This window comes from Rutidosis leptorrhynchoides, chromosome 10 (assembly GCF_046630445.1).
Source record: "Rutidosis leptorrhynchoides isolate AG116_Rl617_1_P2 chromosome 10, CSIRO_AGI_Rlap_v1, whole genome shotgun sequence".
NCBI lineage: Eukaryota > Viridiplantae > Streptophyta > Magnoliopsida > Asterales > Asteraceae > Rutidosis > Rutidosis leptorrhynchoides.
The window spans coordinates 80,737,313-80,755,550 of record NC_092342.1 but is presented as its reverse complement, the minus strand read 5'-3'; the positions used below and the strand labels follow the sequence as shown (position 1 = coordinate 80,755,550).

Here is an 18,238-nt window from a genome sequence, read left to right as displayed (position 1 = left end):
TTAGAGTCGTTCTCGCTTATACAACTGTGTTATGATATGATTGGTCACAATTACCCCTGGTCCATTTTGGGGGTGTGACAACCTGTTATCTGTGAAATCACAACTAACAACTGATTAAACACACCGATTCAACTGAGAATAAACGAAAAGTAATAATAAACTATAATTAAATCTAAACTAAGAACAATTAGATAACAATCTTAATTTTCGACACAACTGTCCCCGGTATCGGCGCCAAAAACTTAATGTGTAAGATCTAGTATATAATTTATCTTAGAAAATGCCGGTTTAAAGATTACTACAAATTAACGGGCAGTGTACCCGATCGTGCAATAGTATAAAGTTGGTAATTCCGAAATCGTTCCAAGGACAGTTTAAACGTGAGAATTAAGATTGCAACTAATAAAATAAACTAAGTTAATCTATGAAAATCGAAAGTACGAGATAATTTGTTTTGTGGCTATTTAACGATTAGCCAAATCAAGGATAGATTAAAAGTAAAAGACAATATTTTTTGTGTTTTTAAGTTTAAGCTTTAAATGCAGACTCAACGAAAAGTAAAGATATTTGAATTCAATAGATAAAAGAATGTTCGCCTAGATCTCCTATTCGTAGTGTCGGATGATTTGTTATTAAGCACTAGTTCAATTTATCAATACATGCAACTACAGAGTCGGTTTACCCAGAGTTCTCTTTTAGCAAACACGTCAAACTAGGATTTTTTGGCTTAAGGTTCCCTTTCCCCAAAGACCTCTTTCGTTTGTGACTTAGTAATTAGCTAATTATAAGATTAAGATTCAATTGGTTACGCGTTCGCTCCACACAATTCACCCCTATTTTGTTCAATCTATGTTACCCGGTTTACCCCTTGGTCCAGTAAGCACCCAATTGGTTAAGACAAAGCAATTGAAAACTAATGCACTAAATTGAAACAGGGTTCCCTTTGTTCAAACAAGTACACTAATCAACCTAGTAACAATAATCAACACCCACAAGAATGGTTCTTAATCAAAACTCATAATTATCATGTATTAATCAAATTAAACATTAAAGTATAATCCAAACACATACGAATATTCAATCTAGACAAACATTAAAGCGCTTAGCCAACAATCATGGCTAAAACCAAAATCACAAATAAACAATTAAGAGTATTCATAATAATGATAAGAATAAAACCTAATGAAAATTGTGTTCTTGAATGATAAACGGATCGAGACGCGTTTTCAGAATGATTGATGTGTTAGAATGATCTTGGGATTCCCCAAAAATCACCCTTTTTCGTCAAAAAGCTGCTGGAATTCGTCTGGATGCAATAATGAATAATTAGGGTAAAAATTCGGGCTTTAAATACCAAAATTCTGAGGTCGGCTGGAAGTGGAGCGGCGCTCCATATATGGAGCGGCGCTCAATATAACTAAATTCTGACTTGTGGATTTCCAAAACCCCTCGAACTTTTTTTCCTGCCTACTGGAGCGGCGCTCCACCTTTTTGAGCGGCGCTCCAGGCCCTTTTTGCTGATTTCGGACTGTAAAACTCAGTAAAACCACCCAAACTCGAATCGAACCAATCTCTTTCATTCGTTTACATAGAAAATCACTAAAACCATCAAATAACTTCAAATTTCATCTTCTTGGTCTTAGAACTCGAACAGTTATCGAAATATCACCAAATCGTATCCAAAAGGACCAAAATGTGCCCGATATCGCTAAGGAAAATGTGTATTAAATATGCGATATCATTACCCGGTCTTCATGCTAAGCAAATACTTGACTTTACATAGGTCCATTTGGGTCATAACACAAAGGTTCATTTGGATCATAATTGTCCATTTCGACATGCTTACATTAGTTTTGAAATTTGAAGTCTCCAACAGGTTTATAAAGTCATTTTAGAGTTGTTGAGTGAATTTGTGTAACCCGGGTACATTGGATAATAATTTGAGTCGATAACTATATTTGGTGTCATATTGGGTTAACATGGTTAAAGGTTAAACATTTAGAGATAGCGAGTTTGTAATTTTATCATACCATTAATTGATATAACATTTTACGTTTTTAGTATGTTTGATCAAGAGTTTTCGAGCAACGCACGGGCTCTTAAAGGCTAGTATTGTATATATAAACAACGATACCCCACCATCTAGGGGTGTTTATAATATCCGAATCTGTAAGTCGAATTATCCGATCCTAAAATATTCGAAAATTTGGATATTCGGATTTCCAATTTCAGATGTCGGATCGATTTTTCAAAATATGCGGATAATCCGGTATTCGAAATAAAATACACTTATTATTATTATATTGTATTCATATATTCATAATTTTAGTGGTCAAGTGGGTTATGACTTATGGGTCGTACAACTTTTAGGTGTTATTTGTTTTTATAATGTTTTTGTCTGAAGATATGCGGATCATATATGCAAAGAAGATATAACCTAAAAATCTGTACGGTGAATAAAGAAGATTGTTTATTTTTTTATGTGTAGAATAAATACAACACTTAGAATCATATTTTTAGCTCTGCTAGTTTGCACACAGAATAAAACATTATTCTATCTCATGTTTTAAGAAAAACAATCAGTGTGCAGTAAAAACGTATACCAATGTGCAGACGACATGATAAGACCTGCTGATTAAAAAACAAACGTCACCTTAATCTTTTAATTCAAGATTTCAAAAGGTAAACCTTTTAACTTTTAAGACCATCTTTAACCGGGCGTCGGGAGCTCCGGTGACGATGAGTTGGCGAGAGGTGACGCCGCTAACCCAGCGCAACCGGTGACGGTGGCCCGACGTTTTTCAACTAAATGTCTAAGTAGAGGAAGGTGTTTGAGTATGTTTCAACCAATCACAATTTAATACGGATATACTTATTTTATTAATTTATCTTTTTCCACTTAACTTGAATCATATTTTACCATTATCCGAAACTTTTTCACTCACTCAAATTTAACAACCAATACTATTTACCTTCACATTGTCACTTAAAGGAAAGTGCACCACATCACACTCATTTGGTTCACGATTAAAAATGTTCAAGATACCAAGATATATAACAAACAAACGTTACACAACCCTAGATCTCACGAGTCACCCTCTAAATTGATGAACACATGGTTAACCCATTACAAGTTGTAATTTACAGCCGAACATTTAGGCCCTCGGACCCGAGTTTCCTTCAGGACAGTAGTTGAGGGCGGTTTATGCAACTACGAGAGATGAACGCGTGGGTGATTAAGTCACCCTGAGTAATCTTAAACTGATGTTCAAAAAAAAAAAAGTTGTACTAATTTACAACCGAAATTGATTAGTTTGGTATTACATGTTGTAATTTACAAACGAAGTTGATTAGTTTGATGTTGTTGCAATAATCAGTTACGTTGATAATAAGTTACTTTTTTATTTTGAAAATTTCTAATGACAGCCCTAAAGGCTGTCTTTAAGCCATTCAGACATGCATTAAACAATTGTACACTCAATATAACTACCCACTTTCTGCAGAAAACTACCTCCATATACTACTTATTTATGCATATAATTATTTGTTAATGACAACCCTTAGGGTTGTCATTAGAAAAGTTCTTTTATTTTTGTTTGTTACACTTGGCGTTTATTTTGTCAGACAAAAACCGATGTTGTACTTTTCTCTCTCTCTGGTATTACAAGTTGTTAATCAGTTACTTTGATTTTGTCCATTACGCTTGAAGTTCATTAGTAACTACTCTGAACAACATTAAAGAAAACACATAAGACACTTATAGTTTTATACCAACTTAAGAACCTACTAGTAAGGACAAATACTCGTATGTGATATCAATACAGATATAAACATGAAAATAATACTCCGCAATATATTAAGTAAAAAAATAAAAAATAAAAATAAAAATAAAAATAAAATATTTCGTAATATATATCAAGTCAAAATTGATACATATTAAATTCATACAACAACAACAAAACCCAATACCACATAAGTGGTGTATGGGGACATATTAAATTCATACTAGACTTTAAAAAAGCTTTTCACCTAATTTCCTTTTTTTTTTCTTTCAGTTATTAAATTCTCATTTTTACTCATAATAATTTATCTTCTTATTTAACAGACGTTATCTATTATAAATCAACGTGGAATTGAGATATATAAATCGATTTTTTTAACAGCAAAATTTTAACTTAACTAGCTACCCTCTAGCAAGCTGCTAGAGGTGAATAAGCCAACGGTTAAGCGAACTTTACATACCAATCGTTCCAAATTACATCAGATTTTCCTCTATTAAAAAATCAAAAATACGAAAAATTATAAATAAAATTAACTAAAAAAGACTTCTTCATATCTTCATCGGGGAATAATACACTATTCGATTAGATTACAAGTACCTCATGTGATGTTTATAAACTTAATTAGTAAGGGTATATTTTTATCCTCTTGTACACGGCAACCAAATAATCAGGACCGACTTTGGATCAAGGATTGCTATTCTTAGTCATAACCCTCTTATGTCATATACATATGAGTATAAATAATTCAATTTTAGTATGATATATGATTATACTGAACAACAAGAAATATCTTATTCATTTGATAATACTTTAAAAATCTTATTTAATTTTGTAATACTTTATAAATGAGGGAGCCGGTGGCAAGAAAATAAAATGAAAGGGTTAGATACAAAATACGAAAATTACTGATCACATATTCACATTCACATTCACATTCACATTCACATTCACATTTATATTTATTTTAATTTAATAATTTAATTAATATTTCTCATATTTTTTTCTCCTTTTAAAATTCGACCACTTAACGAGTTTGTAGAAAACTGCAACCACACACATTGAGTTCAACAGAGTCGGCTGCTTTCAGCTAAATCTTTCGTCTCTCAGGTTCGATAACTGCCTTTCATGTTTTAACGTATATTGATTCTTGTTTTAATCTGATTTATTATTTGGATATGATTTATATGCAATATTCATTTATATATATATATATATATATATATATATATATATATATATATATATATATATATATATATATATATATATATATTTGTATTTAAGATCTGCTTAGTTTTCGAGATCTCTACGCTGTATAAATACATACATACATACATACGATGTGTAAACAAACTGAGTGTTGCTGTGTGATTTTATGCTCGTGAATGATGAAAATGGTGATTCAGTGACTAATGACGTTATTGTGATAATTTGAATAATTATACTTCGAGTACTTTTATAGCTAAATATTGAATATTGATATACAGTAACTTTAGTCAAATGTGGCTGCTACTATTGTGATCTAGTGATTTGATTTTATAGATGCAGTGGCGGAATTAGGAATTTTTTTCATCAGCGGCCATTTTTTTTTTTTTTTTTTTAAGCGTAGCAACATTTTTGGGGCAAAATATAGAGGCTTTTGGCAAAATTTTGAGGCTTTGGGGGCAAAATAGGGAGACTTTTGGGAAAAAAATATTCCACCGGGGGCAAAATGAAAAAATTCCAAAATTTTTGCATTAAAAATTACAAATCCACGGGGAAGGTGCCCCTGCACTGTGTACATGTTTTTTAGGTTGGTGTATTGTTATTATATATTATGCATATGCGAATATTATTCTGTTATCTGATCTGTGTGTCAGTACAACTATACTAAGATACCTGTGAAAATAAATGATGTCAAATAGAATTGGGAACAAAGTACATGATGTATGAAAATTAATGCAGATCTTAGTCACGGCTTCATATACTTAGCTTTCTTTACGAATCATATTGAAGCTATTTGTATTTCCTTATACATGTCATGTACAGATGCTCACCTATAGGCATGCAAGGTACCATGATTTTGCATTATAAAATTATATCAGCTACATAGTATCCAGTTCGTGTCTGTTAGCTACTTAACTCTCTTCACGTAGTATCCAGTTCGTGTTTATTAGCTACTTAGTGCTCTTTACTTAGTTCTCTTATGTGTCCTCTATGATGTTCCGTAGGGTGAGGGCAGAGGCTTTGAAGAAAAACGAATCATTTATTGAATATGAACTTCAAACTATGCTCAAATCCTTCAGAGATAACATCATCCCCTTGTTTAGAAAGATCACAAAGGATGATAAACATAAATAAAACACAAACCAGGGCTAGTGACTTGGTCAACAAAGACAGTATCCAAGTGTCCAGTAATGGGCCTAGGAAGGTGGTGCTTTCTAGTCAATATGTACCAGATCAACTGGAAGAAACATGTTTAACACGAAAGCCATCGTCAAAGCCAAGACAGAAGGTTGAATTTGTCAGGACATTGTTGATTGACAACTACGACAGCTATACATACAATATATACCAGGAGTTATCTGTTGTTAATGGAAGTAAGCGTCTTTGTATCTCTCTCAGCTTGTGTGTGATATATATATATATATATATATATATATATATATATATATATATATATATATATATATATATATATATATATATATATATATATATATAGGGGTAGGATCAAGAGGGAAGTAACCAATCGGGGGGAAGGGGGGAAGCAAAAACTTTTTTTTTTTTCGTTTTTTGAAAAAACTTTGTTCACGAACATTATAGATGGGATGAAAATATGAACATTTAGTAGAGACACTTTGTGATAAATGTTTTTATTTTGGCGGGAAAACGCTCGAAGAAGTAATATATAACAATTATCGTGTTTTTCGAGCGTATGTTGAGGTTTTAGCTATTGGGGTTTAGATATTAGGGTTTAGATATTAGGGTTTATAGGGTTTAGATATTAGGGTTTAGAAATTTAGGGTTTAGGGTTTAGATTTAGGATTTAGATTGAGTTTTTAACACGAACGGTTTAGAGTTTAGGGTTTAGGGTTTAAGGTTTGGTGTTTTGGGTTTATGGAATAAACCCAAAACACCAAACCCTAAACCCTAAACTCTAAATCGGGCTAAATTTTACTTCACAAAACATGAAAAAAAGACGTTCATATTCTTCACGAACAATATTATCTTGAATGTTATTTTTGTCGATCGTTTTCCCGCCTAAATAATGACATTCATCACGAAGTGTGTCTTCTAAATGTTCATATTTTCGTGTGATCTTGATGCCGGAAAAAAAAAATTCCAAAAAAAACGAAATTTTTTTTTTTTTGCTTCCCCCGCTTCCCCCCGATTGGTTACTTCCCCATTGATCCTGCCCCTATATATATATATATATATATATATATATATATATATATATATATCCACATTGGGAAGATATGTATGCTTATATGTGTATATACATACCTATATAGCTTACGGAAGTTTTTTTTTTTATAGAGAAAAAAAGGCTCGTAGCTATTTTCTTATAACTTATCTTGTTGTCGTGTAGTACCTCCTGTTGTGGTGCAGAATGATGAATGGACATGGGAGGAGGCATGCTATTACATTTACGAGAAGAGACTCTTTGATAACATTGTTATCTCACCAGGTCCAGGATCACCTGCATGCCCAGATGATGTAGGTAAGAAAGACATTGATCTTGCTATATGCACTACTACTAAAATAAAATATAGTGTGCCGTTGTGCATAAAAGAACATATTAACATATCTCTTCTAGGGACAAAGTGTATAAAGCTTAAAAGATAAACTAGTTTCATTTTTTTTTTTTTTTTTTTTTTTTTTTTTTTTTGAAAGGTAGACAAAGTGTATGAAGCTTGGTATATATGCTTGAATAATAATAACTATGAGTTAGGGAACATTGGATGTATATTTCTTTAAAGTCCTTCCATTGTGTGACATGACATATGCCAAGTAAAAAATGTGAATGGTCTAATTATTCTTGGGAGGCAAACTATGTGGTCAAAAATACTTTGGAATAATTATAAGTAAGTGATAGGTTCATTGGAAAGACAATAAAGTGTCTCTCCTTACAAGTCTACCTATTTGTGGTTCACTTTCTTAAAAATGTGGATTATATATATATATATATATATATATATATATATATATATATATATATATATATATATATATATATATATATATAGGGGTAGGATCAAGAGGGAAGTAACCAATCGGGGGAAGCGGGGGAAGCGAAAACTTTTTTTTTTTCGTTTTTTGAAAAAACTTTGTTCACGAACATTATAGATGGGATGAAAATATGAACATTTAGTAGAGACACTTTGTGATAAATGTTTTTATTTTGGCGGGAAAACGCTCGAAGAAGTAATATATAACAATTATCGTGTTTTTCGAGCGTATGTTGAGGTTTTAGCTATTGGGGTTTAGATATTAGGGTTTATAGGGTTTAGATATTAGGGTTTAGAAATTTAGGGTTTAGGGTTTAGATTTAGGATTTAGATTGAGTTTTTAACACGAACGGTTTAGAGTTTAGGGTTTAGGGTTTAGGGTTTGGTGTTTTGGGTTTACAAAACACCAAACCCCAAACCCTAAACCCTAAACCCTAAACCCTAAACTCTAAACTCTAAATCGGGCTAAATTTTACTTCACAAAACATGGAAAAAAAACGTTCATATTCTTCACGAACAATATTATCTTGAATGTTATTTTTGTCGATCGTTTTCCCGCCTAAATAATAACATTCATCACGAAGTGTCTCTTCTAAATGTTCATATTTTCGTGTGATCTTGATGCCGGAAAAAAAAAATTCCAAAAAAAAACGAAATTTTTTTTTTTTTGCTTCCCCCCGCTTCCCCCGATTGGTTACTTCCCCATTGATCCTGCCCCTATATATATATATATATATATATATATATATATATATATATATATATATATATATATAGGTAATACCGTAATACTATACTATTGTTTTGTTCCTTACTTTTGCTTAGTCTACTTTATTATACGTCACTTGGAGAAACTGTTTGACCTATTTCGGACTTAATAATAGGGATTTGTCTCAAGTTGCTGCTAGAGTGTAAAGACATTCCAATCTTGGGTGTTTGTCTCGGGCACCAGGTACAATAATCTCAATTTTGGTTTTAAGATATTCTCTGTGTCAGTATTTATCTCATTTAAATTGTCACCTAACATGTTTATGTATATTTTTTGATCATATTGAAGATGCGTTATATATATGTATGTTCAATGTGGTATCAGTTTTACTATTCATCTTTTCATGACTGACCTTTCCCCTTGTTCTTGACAAGTACTTGAGCCATTGTTATTTCTATCTTATATCGTATATATATGGCATTACAAGCTCACATTGGGTTCGGGTCTATGTGAACTTGACTAGAGAGTGGTGTTTATTACCCATTTACATTGAATTGGTCGATTTGAGTTTTGATTTAGTTCGTATAGATCCAAGTGAATCATTTACTGAATACTACTGGGTCAAACAGACTGAAAGATTGCTGAAGTTAATTTTTGATGAAAACATCCTCCTAGATCTTTTTAATTTGGATTTAGTCTATTATCACAATGATAATATTCTTTCCGTGGTCATAATTAGAACAGTAAAATGTTAATAATAATCTTCTTAAAAATATTTTTTTCGTCATCATAATTAGAACATTGTTTGCGGATCATTTACCGGCCCATCCTGTTGTAGACCATACTAAAATTTGACCTGCTTCAGTCTGATAGTTTTTACATGTTCTCCAGCCCGTCCATCTTGACACCTCTACTCTACTGCAGCTCTCTTTACATTGTTTATTCTAGTAGTAATTGTCCTTTAGCTTTTCATCCTAATAATACTGAAGAATACATTACTCTTGTATGCTTCATAGTTTCGCTGTTGTGTTCTGATGATACATACTTAAATGATGCTTTGCCAGGCCTTAGGATATGTGCATGGTGCAGATGTCATTCATGCCTTTGAACCTGTCCATGGACGTCTCAGGTATAAATAAAAACTTTACTATAATGGCTGTTCCAATATGTCTAATTGAATTGAAAATTTGTCATCCCAATAAGAACCATCTTCTACTAGTCAATCTATCATTTTGAAACATGAAAGTGCGCATTTGTATCTTGTTGTGTTTAAGCTCTGTTTTTATAAGTGGGAATTTCAACACACTTAAACATTTGGTGATACGGGACTATGGGTTATTTAACTCAGTAGGTCAATTTTATTTAACTTAGTGGGTCAGTTTAAAAGTGTAGCTAAAAGCCTCAAATTAAAGCGAATCAAGAGTGATCAAAGTTGGCGGCCAAAGTGTTATTCAATTGTTTTGACCTCTTGGTCGATTTATTCATTTACTGTTTTCAACAATAGAAGTTACGTAATATATCCCCAAAAATCTTAATGTTTGACCCACATCAAAAAATAATTATATTGTCACAAACCCATTATTTTGACTCGTTACCCAATAGTGTTCTTTTGCCACTTTTTTATCTATCTATTGCAATTTCATGCTTTTTTTTGGATCATAATACTTTTAAGTTGGCTACAAGGTGTCTATGGTGATTATAATTTTTGCTTTACTCAACTTCCCCTTTATCTTATTTAGCGAAATTCGTCACAATGGAAGCAGACTATTCAATGATATTCCTTCCGGCACGGATTCAGGATTTAAGGTCAGTTTAGTATGTTGTGACTGATTTAATATATTACATGACTCACAAAAAGTTCCTGGGTTTGACATGGCGTATGAAGGAAAACACATGAAAAATACAATACAATTGAATAAATAATTAATTACAGTTAACATCTTTTTAGAATAAGAGGTTGGCCAGTATATATTTTCCAGGAGGGAGCGGTTTGTTTGTTGACTATGGGGGCTTTTAATTGATGTGATGCAGGTGGTTCGATATCATTCCCTTGTTGTAGATGCAAAATTACTTCCAAAAGAGCTCATACCTATAGCATGGACATGTTCATCATCTGATACAGTTTCTTCTCTAAGGTCTGTTGACCGTGATAGTCAACTTGACCGAATTGTTGAAGACACGAAAGAAGTTCTCATGGGTATCATGCATTCCACAAGACCTCATTATGGTTTGCAGGTGCGTTTTGACCAATTTTTGTTGTTTAAGTTACTATTGTTCCCCTTCATTTGTGTGCTAAATCAGCCTTGAACTACTACAGTTTCATCCTGAGAGCATTGCCACCTGTCATGGTAGTCGGATATTCAAAAACTTTAGAGATATAACTGAAGATTTTTGGGGCGAAAGGAAGTTGCAGTATAATAATGGTAAACTACTATGTTTCTAAATATGGTCAATTGCTCGATATCTTTTTTCATTTTCGGAGTTGCTTCAAGGAGGTCCGCAAGAGTTTTAGGCTGGCGTTACTTTAAGTATGACTTTGTGCATAGTATTTGAGGAGGAAACTTTGGCCTATATACTTGTTATTTATGTGCCAAAAAATATTTTGTTTTATCCTTAAGAGGTCAATTGGGTAAAATAATCCATAAAACTAGTAGCTAAAAAGGAAGCAGGTTAAATTGGTTGGACAAGCCAACTTCTTAAACTGTTTTTAATGTACAGTTTTACAGTGCACTATTATGATAAGAAGTTTTATGATAAATGAACACATGAATTATCCGTAGAATATTTCTATGAAGTTGACTCTATCATCTTTCATATCAGCTATATCTTCATCTAGCCTGTTGTACGGGATAACAATTATATAAAAATTAATTTCGGTATGTCAATATGGACATGGACTACATTATTACGATCTCTCATAACCCCCTATTTACTCTATTATGTGTACTGCATGTCTGGATAAATAATAGACGATTTTGATCTCCTCATAAGTTCGTCTTGATTGATGATCTGAACCTCATCTTTGTCGTCTCATCACTCATTGAATTGGCACTTAAGAAGTTGTTCATTGATGCTCTTAGGCTTAAATATACACCACCTCTTGAAGTTGATTTGTGTTTCATATAGTGTTATTATTAGCACTGAGTAGTAAACTTTCCTTAGCGTGCATGCAGATGGGAAATGGAAGATGGCAGTTCAAAGACAACCCTCCTAAAAGTGCAGCGTATTTATCAATTCTTGATACAAACCATGTCAATAACATGTACAGGATGATGGTAAACTCGTCAAATCTGAACTACTCTAGTAGTATCAAGAACTTCAAGTTATTATTAAAGTTACAATGGAGGAAATTAGACAACTTTTCTTGTCAAGTTGGTGGGGCAAAAAATATATTTCTAAAGCTGTTTGGAAATGAAAAGGCTGAAAACACCTTTTGGCTGGACAGCTCATCTACCGAAAAGGTCTATCTCTTGCTTTTTTAAACTATTTAGTTTTCTTCAAAGGTGGCAAGATGGGCGGGTCACTCAGAATAAATCTGAAATGCTTTTTTGTCAAATTTTTATTCAATTAGTGTTCAACACACACAATCACAGTTAACAATCACAATCTAAATGTGTAAATAAGGCTCTTTATTATGAGGTGATATGCAAATATATATTTCTTGCAACTTGCATGGCCTTTGTACTAGATTAATAATGTTTTTTAATTAGGTGACTGTTTAGGTATATATGAAAGGGTTAATGCTAAAAATAGGCTACAAACTTACACAAATGTACCGATGTCGCCCACAAACTCATTTCCGTCCTACTGTCGCCTACAAACTTTGAAAAAATGTGCTAATATCAACATTTTGGCGTTTTGACCTGTTACGTACTATTTTTGACCTTTTTTTTTTTTTTTTTAGAATTAAGGTCCAATCCACGAACGACACGTGTCAATTTTGACCGGTTTAGGCGGTAGCAAGTCATTTTTGTTTACATTGGTACACTTTTTGAAAGTTTTTGTTTACATTGGAACACTTTTTGAAAGTTTGTAGGCGACAGTAGGACGGAAATGAGTTTGTGGGCGACATCGGTACATTTGTGTAAGTTTGTAGCCTATTTTTGGCTTTAACCCTATATGAAAAATAAAGGTTTAGCATCAGGCCCTCAAGTTATGGATCAGTAGTCTTTTTTTTTTTTTTTTTAGTTTCCGCTACAATTAATAGATAGTATGATTGTAGTAGTACTACGATCCAAGGGGGGCATCCTTCTTGATTCATTGTATGGAATCAGTTTCTTTTGTTAATATCTGCTTGCTATATGCTTCTTGTTTATTATGATGCAGAAACGAGCAAGGTTTTCATTTATGGGTGGAAAAGGTGGTTCTCTTTGGAAGCAGATAACTTTCCGATTGTCAGACCCAACCAGGTTTGAATGATGATGATCACTTTTATGGTTTGCTATCAATTAATTGATTGGAACGTTTGGTTACACACACATTTGAGTTATATCTTCTTGTTTGTTAGTCATGATGATATTCTATGTTCATGTTTATTTTGCAGTGAGGTTAGTTGTAGTACGCGTGGAGGTCATTTATCAATTGAAGATGCTCAAGGGTTATCTACAACCACGTTTTTGGAAGATGGTTTCTTCCATTATATGAATAAGGTATGAAAAATAAAAACTTGTCTCCATCTTTTATGTAATAAATTTAATTGTGTATGATGACTTCTCATACTTGTTGATCAGGAACTTCAATCTATACATTATGATGAAAAAGATTACGAAGGGTTACCATTTGAGTTTTACGGTGGATACATTGGCTATCTTGGGTATGTATGTATGTATGTATAGTTTTGTTGCTCGCTCAAGTTATTAGTGGTTACCAATTTGACTCTTCAACTTATAACAGGGTTTGACTGGGGTATCTTTTAGTAAATGTTATCGCTCAAACGAGTAAACAGAAGAGTTAACTAATTAACAAGGAAACAAGTTAAAAGTCTCCTGAAGTGTGTATATTTCAGGCTTCAAACAGTTCTGTCAGTAATTTACATATTATAGAACTAAAACACTTTTAGTAATTACCCTGACTTGTTACAGAAAACAAAGAAGCTTTTGAACATATAGTTTAATGCCATACTGGCCCATTTCAAACCGATCCATAACATTTTGACCCGCCCATTTTCCACCTCTGGCGACTAGCAAGAAGGATCTTTAAGTCTTGACTTGTACACAATGCTGTTTTCAAACCTTATTATTGACCATATTATTATTTTTTCACAAGCAGATATGGTCTTAAAGTTGAATGCAGTGGTGTATCACATAATCGGCACAAGGCAGAAACACCAGATGCATGCTTCTTTTTTGCAGACAATCTTATCGTTATTGATCATTCCAACAATGATATCTACATTCTCTCTATTCACGATCAAACCAATAATAAACCAACAACAACGTGGTTACATGATGCTGAGCAGAATCTGATCGCCTTAAAAAAAGAGTTAACAACTCCCAAAACTTGTATCCTGCCCAAGAAGAGCACTGTAGTAGTAAAAGAGGCCGGATTTTTATCGGACAAAACGAGAGAGGAGTATATTGAAGATGTGGAGAAATGTCAGAAATATATAAAAGATGGAGAAAGCTACGAGCTGTGTCTCACAACTCAAATGAGAAAGAACGTAGGAGTTGACTTTGATCCTTTGGGGCTTTACCTTAATCTAAGAAATAAAAATCCTGCACCGTATGCCGCCTGGCTTAACTTTTCAAAAGAAAAGTTGACTATTTGCTGTTCTTCACCCGAGAGATTTTTACGCTTAGATACAGATGGTATTCTGGAAGCAAAACCTATCAAGGGTACTATAGCCCGTGGCTCGACACCTGAGGAAGATGAGATGCTTAGATTACAACTACAACACAGGTATTGCATTGTACTTGTCAGTTAGCATTTTTTTTTGTCCGTTTTTAATCATCGTTTCATAAATAGAAATCTAAATAAACTGGGGGCAATTTTCATCCCGTTCGACCAGTTCCCTTTTTGCTAATAACTCCGTTTTGATCCAAAGGAGAGCCATTATAAATAAAACTACCAACTCCACCTAGAGGTTAATTTGGTTATTTCAATTATTCAGACGGTTATTCAGCTTTTAAAACAAACATCTTATATAAATTTAGACGTGGGAAATAAACAATCGGGCGTCAAAAGTTGAAAACTTTTTTCCTATTAAGTTATGTTGTCTAAATTTAAATAAGACGTCCGTGTAGAACAAGTGACGAATAAATAATTAGTGTTTGTTTTATGTACCGAATAACCATCTGAATAATTGAATTACCAAATTAACCCTGTACATGGGCAGTTCATAAAGCAACTATTAAAAAGTCAGGACCTAAATGGAAATTCACATTTATTTGAATTTTTTTCATTAAGACGTGCGTTTCTCAATAAGTTAAAAACACACACACGTCAGTGACTTCCCATATTAAGACCTAAATGGAAATTCACATTTATTTGAATTTTTTTCATTAAGACGTGCGTTTCTCAATAAGTTAAAAACAAACACACGTCAGTGACTTCCCATATTAAGTTATTAAGTCGAAATCAAACATAACCTTAGCTTCTTAAGTTCTTATATAAGCAATGAGAGGTTTCGGTTTAAACTTCTATCCTTATAGTGTATGGTAACTTTCTTGATTACCATTCTCATTCATAGCAGTGTCTGTTGTCTGTCCACAGTGAAAAAGATCAAGCAGAAAACCTGATGATTGTTGATCTTTTAAGAAATGATCTGGGCCGTGTATGTGAACCTGGTTCTGTGCACGTACCCCGTCTTATGGAAGTTGAATCATACGCAACCGTCCACACTATGGTAAGCACAATTCGAGGAAAAAAACAATCAAATTTAAGTGCAATCGATTGCGTTAGAGCAGCATTCCCTGGTGGCTCAATGACAGGTGCACCCAAATTGAGATCAATGGAACTACTAGATTCTTTAGAAAGTTGTTCGAGAGGCATATATTCTGGTTGCATTGGGTTCTTTTCGTATAACCAAACGTTTGATCTCAATATAGTTATACGAACAGCTGTCCTTCACAATGGTGAAGTTACTATCGGTGCAGGTGGAGCCATTGTGGCTCTATCGAGTCCTGAAGAAGAATACAAAGAAATGGTTTTGAAAGCAAGAGCACCTGTTAACGCTGTGGTCGAATATCAACATGAATCTTTGGAGTAGTAGTAAGTTATCTTTTTACCATAAAACTTACACAAAACTTACACGCTTGAAAGATGGTCAACCAACATACTCGATATTGGACCAATTCGATATCTAGACGTGCCATTGGTGGTGGTGTTGGATCTTTGATAATTATAGTTATAGTATATTGTTTCATTGTAGTGGATGTAATTTCATTGTTTGAGCATTGCAGTTGTGATTCAAGAAGGCAGTTGTGTTATTGTCTGTTTAGTGGATTACACTGTTTTTAACCAATTAACCGTGACTGTGACGTAAAAGTCAAGTGGTATTTTTTGTGATGTGACAAGGTCAAAAAGTAAAGTTTTTTAAAGGAGAATGTCGAACTACATCACTCATACTCATCATAAAATTTATAACTCAAAAAGTAAAGTTTAAAGGGGATTGTCAAATTTGAGTTTTAAATTTGTGATGGGTGATGTGGTAAAATATTATTGATAGTTAAGTATAAAATATACTTATAAATTAATAATATATGTAAAAATTAGTGGTGAAATCTGATTAGCTGAAAAGCCTTTGACATACTTTTTTCCGTCAGATTTGTGACTGACGCCTATTTTCGTCAACTTTTGATGCCTGTCGGGGGCGTAAAAGAGATGACACCTTGGATTTCACCTCATTTGACGGTTGATTTTATCGCTGCACTAGGAAGAGTTTTAGTTGTATCGGACCAATTTGATATCCAGTAGTCATTAGATCAAGCAGTTGTACTGTACTAGTTAGCAACTTCACATTTGAATACACTAAATCCTTTATACATTCTTCCCTCCTGACCTCCTCCATATCCGTTCTCTATTGTTTACTTATATATTTTTATTATTATATAATATATGATATAATATAAAATAAAATATAATATAATTACTAACATTGAATTTGAGGTATACACTATACATTTGCAATTAGCCCATCGTTGTATTTCTTCTACACTATACATCTGGGTTTGAACTATAAGAGGTCCAATAAACCCCATCATAACCACCGAAAGCGTGGCTTTAGTGGTCATGAGGTGTGATCCAACTTGAGGTACTGCCAATTCAGGTTCGATTCTCACTTCAAGCACGGCGTTTTCAACATTTGATAGTAGTGCCAACATCATTGCGAATTGGGAAGGTGTCTGAGGGGTTTTCCCAACCTTCGATGGTATTGTCAACATAGTCGCGAATTGAGTTTCCTCCTAACGCGTGAGTGAGTGACATATGAGAGCATTAGATGTCGATATTGTCGCTCAAAACAATAATAGTAATAAACCCCATCATATGTGTAGGCTTTTGCATAAACATATCCCGTAAGCCCCAACTTATTTAAGTATTATCACTTAAATGCTATTTTTCTACATTTTTTCCCTCGGAACCCATAAAAAAAATTGTCAATTTTTCGGCACAAGGGCACAAGGTGCCATCTTTCCTTCCTCCCTGGTGGAAGCAAGGACACAAGGTGCTCTTGCGACCTTGCTTTCACTTAGAGGTGTCTCTTGCAACATTGCTTCCACCTGAGAGCAAACTGCAATGTGCCTTTTGCTCTTACCTGCATACCATAATCACTTTTTCTTTTAGACATTTCATCAAACACATTAAGTGCATTATTTTAAGTTTTCAACCATTCCAAGCACTATTTTCTCTTGTATTGAGAATATATCTTGAACGATTTTCAACACATTAAACATATCTTTTTGGATCTAACATCTGCTAAAACCACAACGAAAACTAAAATCTGGTCATTTTTATGTACATGGTTCGACAATGTCATTAAACACCTAAGGTGCACGTAAGGTGTTTGATGAAATGTCCGAAAGAAAACATTGGTTATAATATGCATGCAGGAGCAAGAGGCACCTTGCTTTTTGCTCTCAGGTGGAAGCAAGGTCGCAAATGGCGCCTTGCGCGGGTAAATTGGCAAAATGAAATTTTTTTATGAGTTTTGAAGCAAAAAAGATAGAAAAAATGATCATTTAAGTGATAACTAGTGGAGGAGCCCTCGCTCCGCGCCGGGACTCCGTTTCGGATATAATTTGTTGTGTTTGGTTCGTAAAATTATTTCGTGTTTAATGGTTATGTCGGTTAAACCTATCCCAAGTCGTACGAAAATTTAAAGACGGTTAAAAATTTAAGTGGATTTGTTGGGGAGTTTTATGAAAAATAAAGAAGTTACAATTTGGCCCTTAGAACTTTAACTTTAGACCCCTATGGAGTTTACATTTTTTACCTTAGGAATCTATATTTGGCGCCCTAAAGTTTATAATGGTTCTCAATGTTTAGTGCGGTGTCATTGTGGGTACAACCTTTTTGCACGACGTATAAACGATTAA

The 18,238-nt window shown here is 33.5% G+C and overlaps 1 protein-coding gene across 2 annotated transcripts; it reads left to right on the top strand.

Moving 5' to 3' along the window:
• Positions 1 to 4,791: 4,791 nt before the first annotated feature.
• LOC139873609 (aminodeoxychorismate synthase, chloroplastic) lies at positions 4,792 to 16,628 on the top strand. 2 transcript variants are annotated; one of them, XM_071861547.1, is made up of 15 exons: positions 4,792 to 4,889; positions 5,993 to 6,361; positions 7,357 to 7,488; positions 8,881 to 8,948; positions 9,770 to 9,834; positions 10,445 to 10,511; positions 10,737 to 10,940; positions 11,023 to 11,128; positions 11,868 to 12,166; positions 13,032 to 13,114; positions 13,249 to 13,354; positions 13,436 to 13,518; positions 13,974 to 14,603; positions 15,417 to 15,914; positions 16,469 to 16,628. In XM_071861547.1, the coding sequence occupies exons 2-14, from the start codon at positions 6,037 to 6,039 to the stop codon at positions 15,910 to 15,912; spliced, it is 2,664 nt and encodes an 887-aa protein (XP_071717648.1). In that variant the 5' UTR covers positions 4,792 to 4,889; positions 5,993 to 6,036; the 3' UTR covers positions 15,913 to 15,914; positions 16,469 to 16,628. The 2 variants fall into 2 exon arrangements, with proteins under 2 accessions (XP_071717648.1, XP_071717647.1); XM_071861546.1 differs by lacking the exon at positions 16,469 to 16,628 and having other exon boundaries at positions 15,417 to 16,132.
• The last annotated feature ends 1,610 nt before the right edge of the window (positions 16,629 to 18,238 follow it).

Excerpts from the sequence above, each read along its gene's own strand:
- LOC139873609 (XM_071861547.1), top strand. The coding sequence starts at position 6,037 with ATGAACTTCAAACTATGCTCAAATCCTTCAGAGATAACATCATCCCCT. Across the intron at positions 12,167-13,031 it reads ACAGCTCATCTACCGAAAAG|AAACGAGCAAGGTTTTCATT; the intron begins GTCTATCTCTTG and ends ATTATGATGCAG. Across the intron at positions 14,604-15,416 it reads AGATTACAACTACAACACAG|TGAAAAAGATCAAGCAGAAA; the intron begins GTATTGCATTGT and ends GTCTGTCCACAG.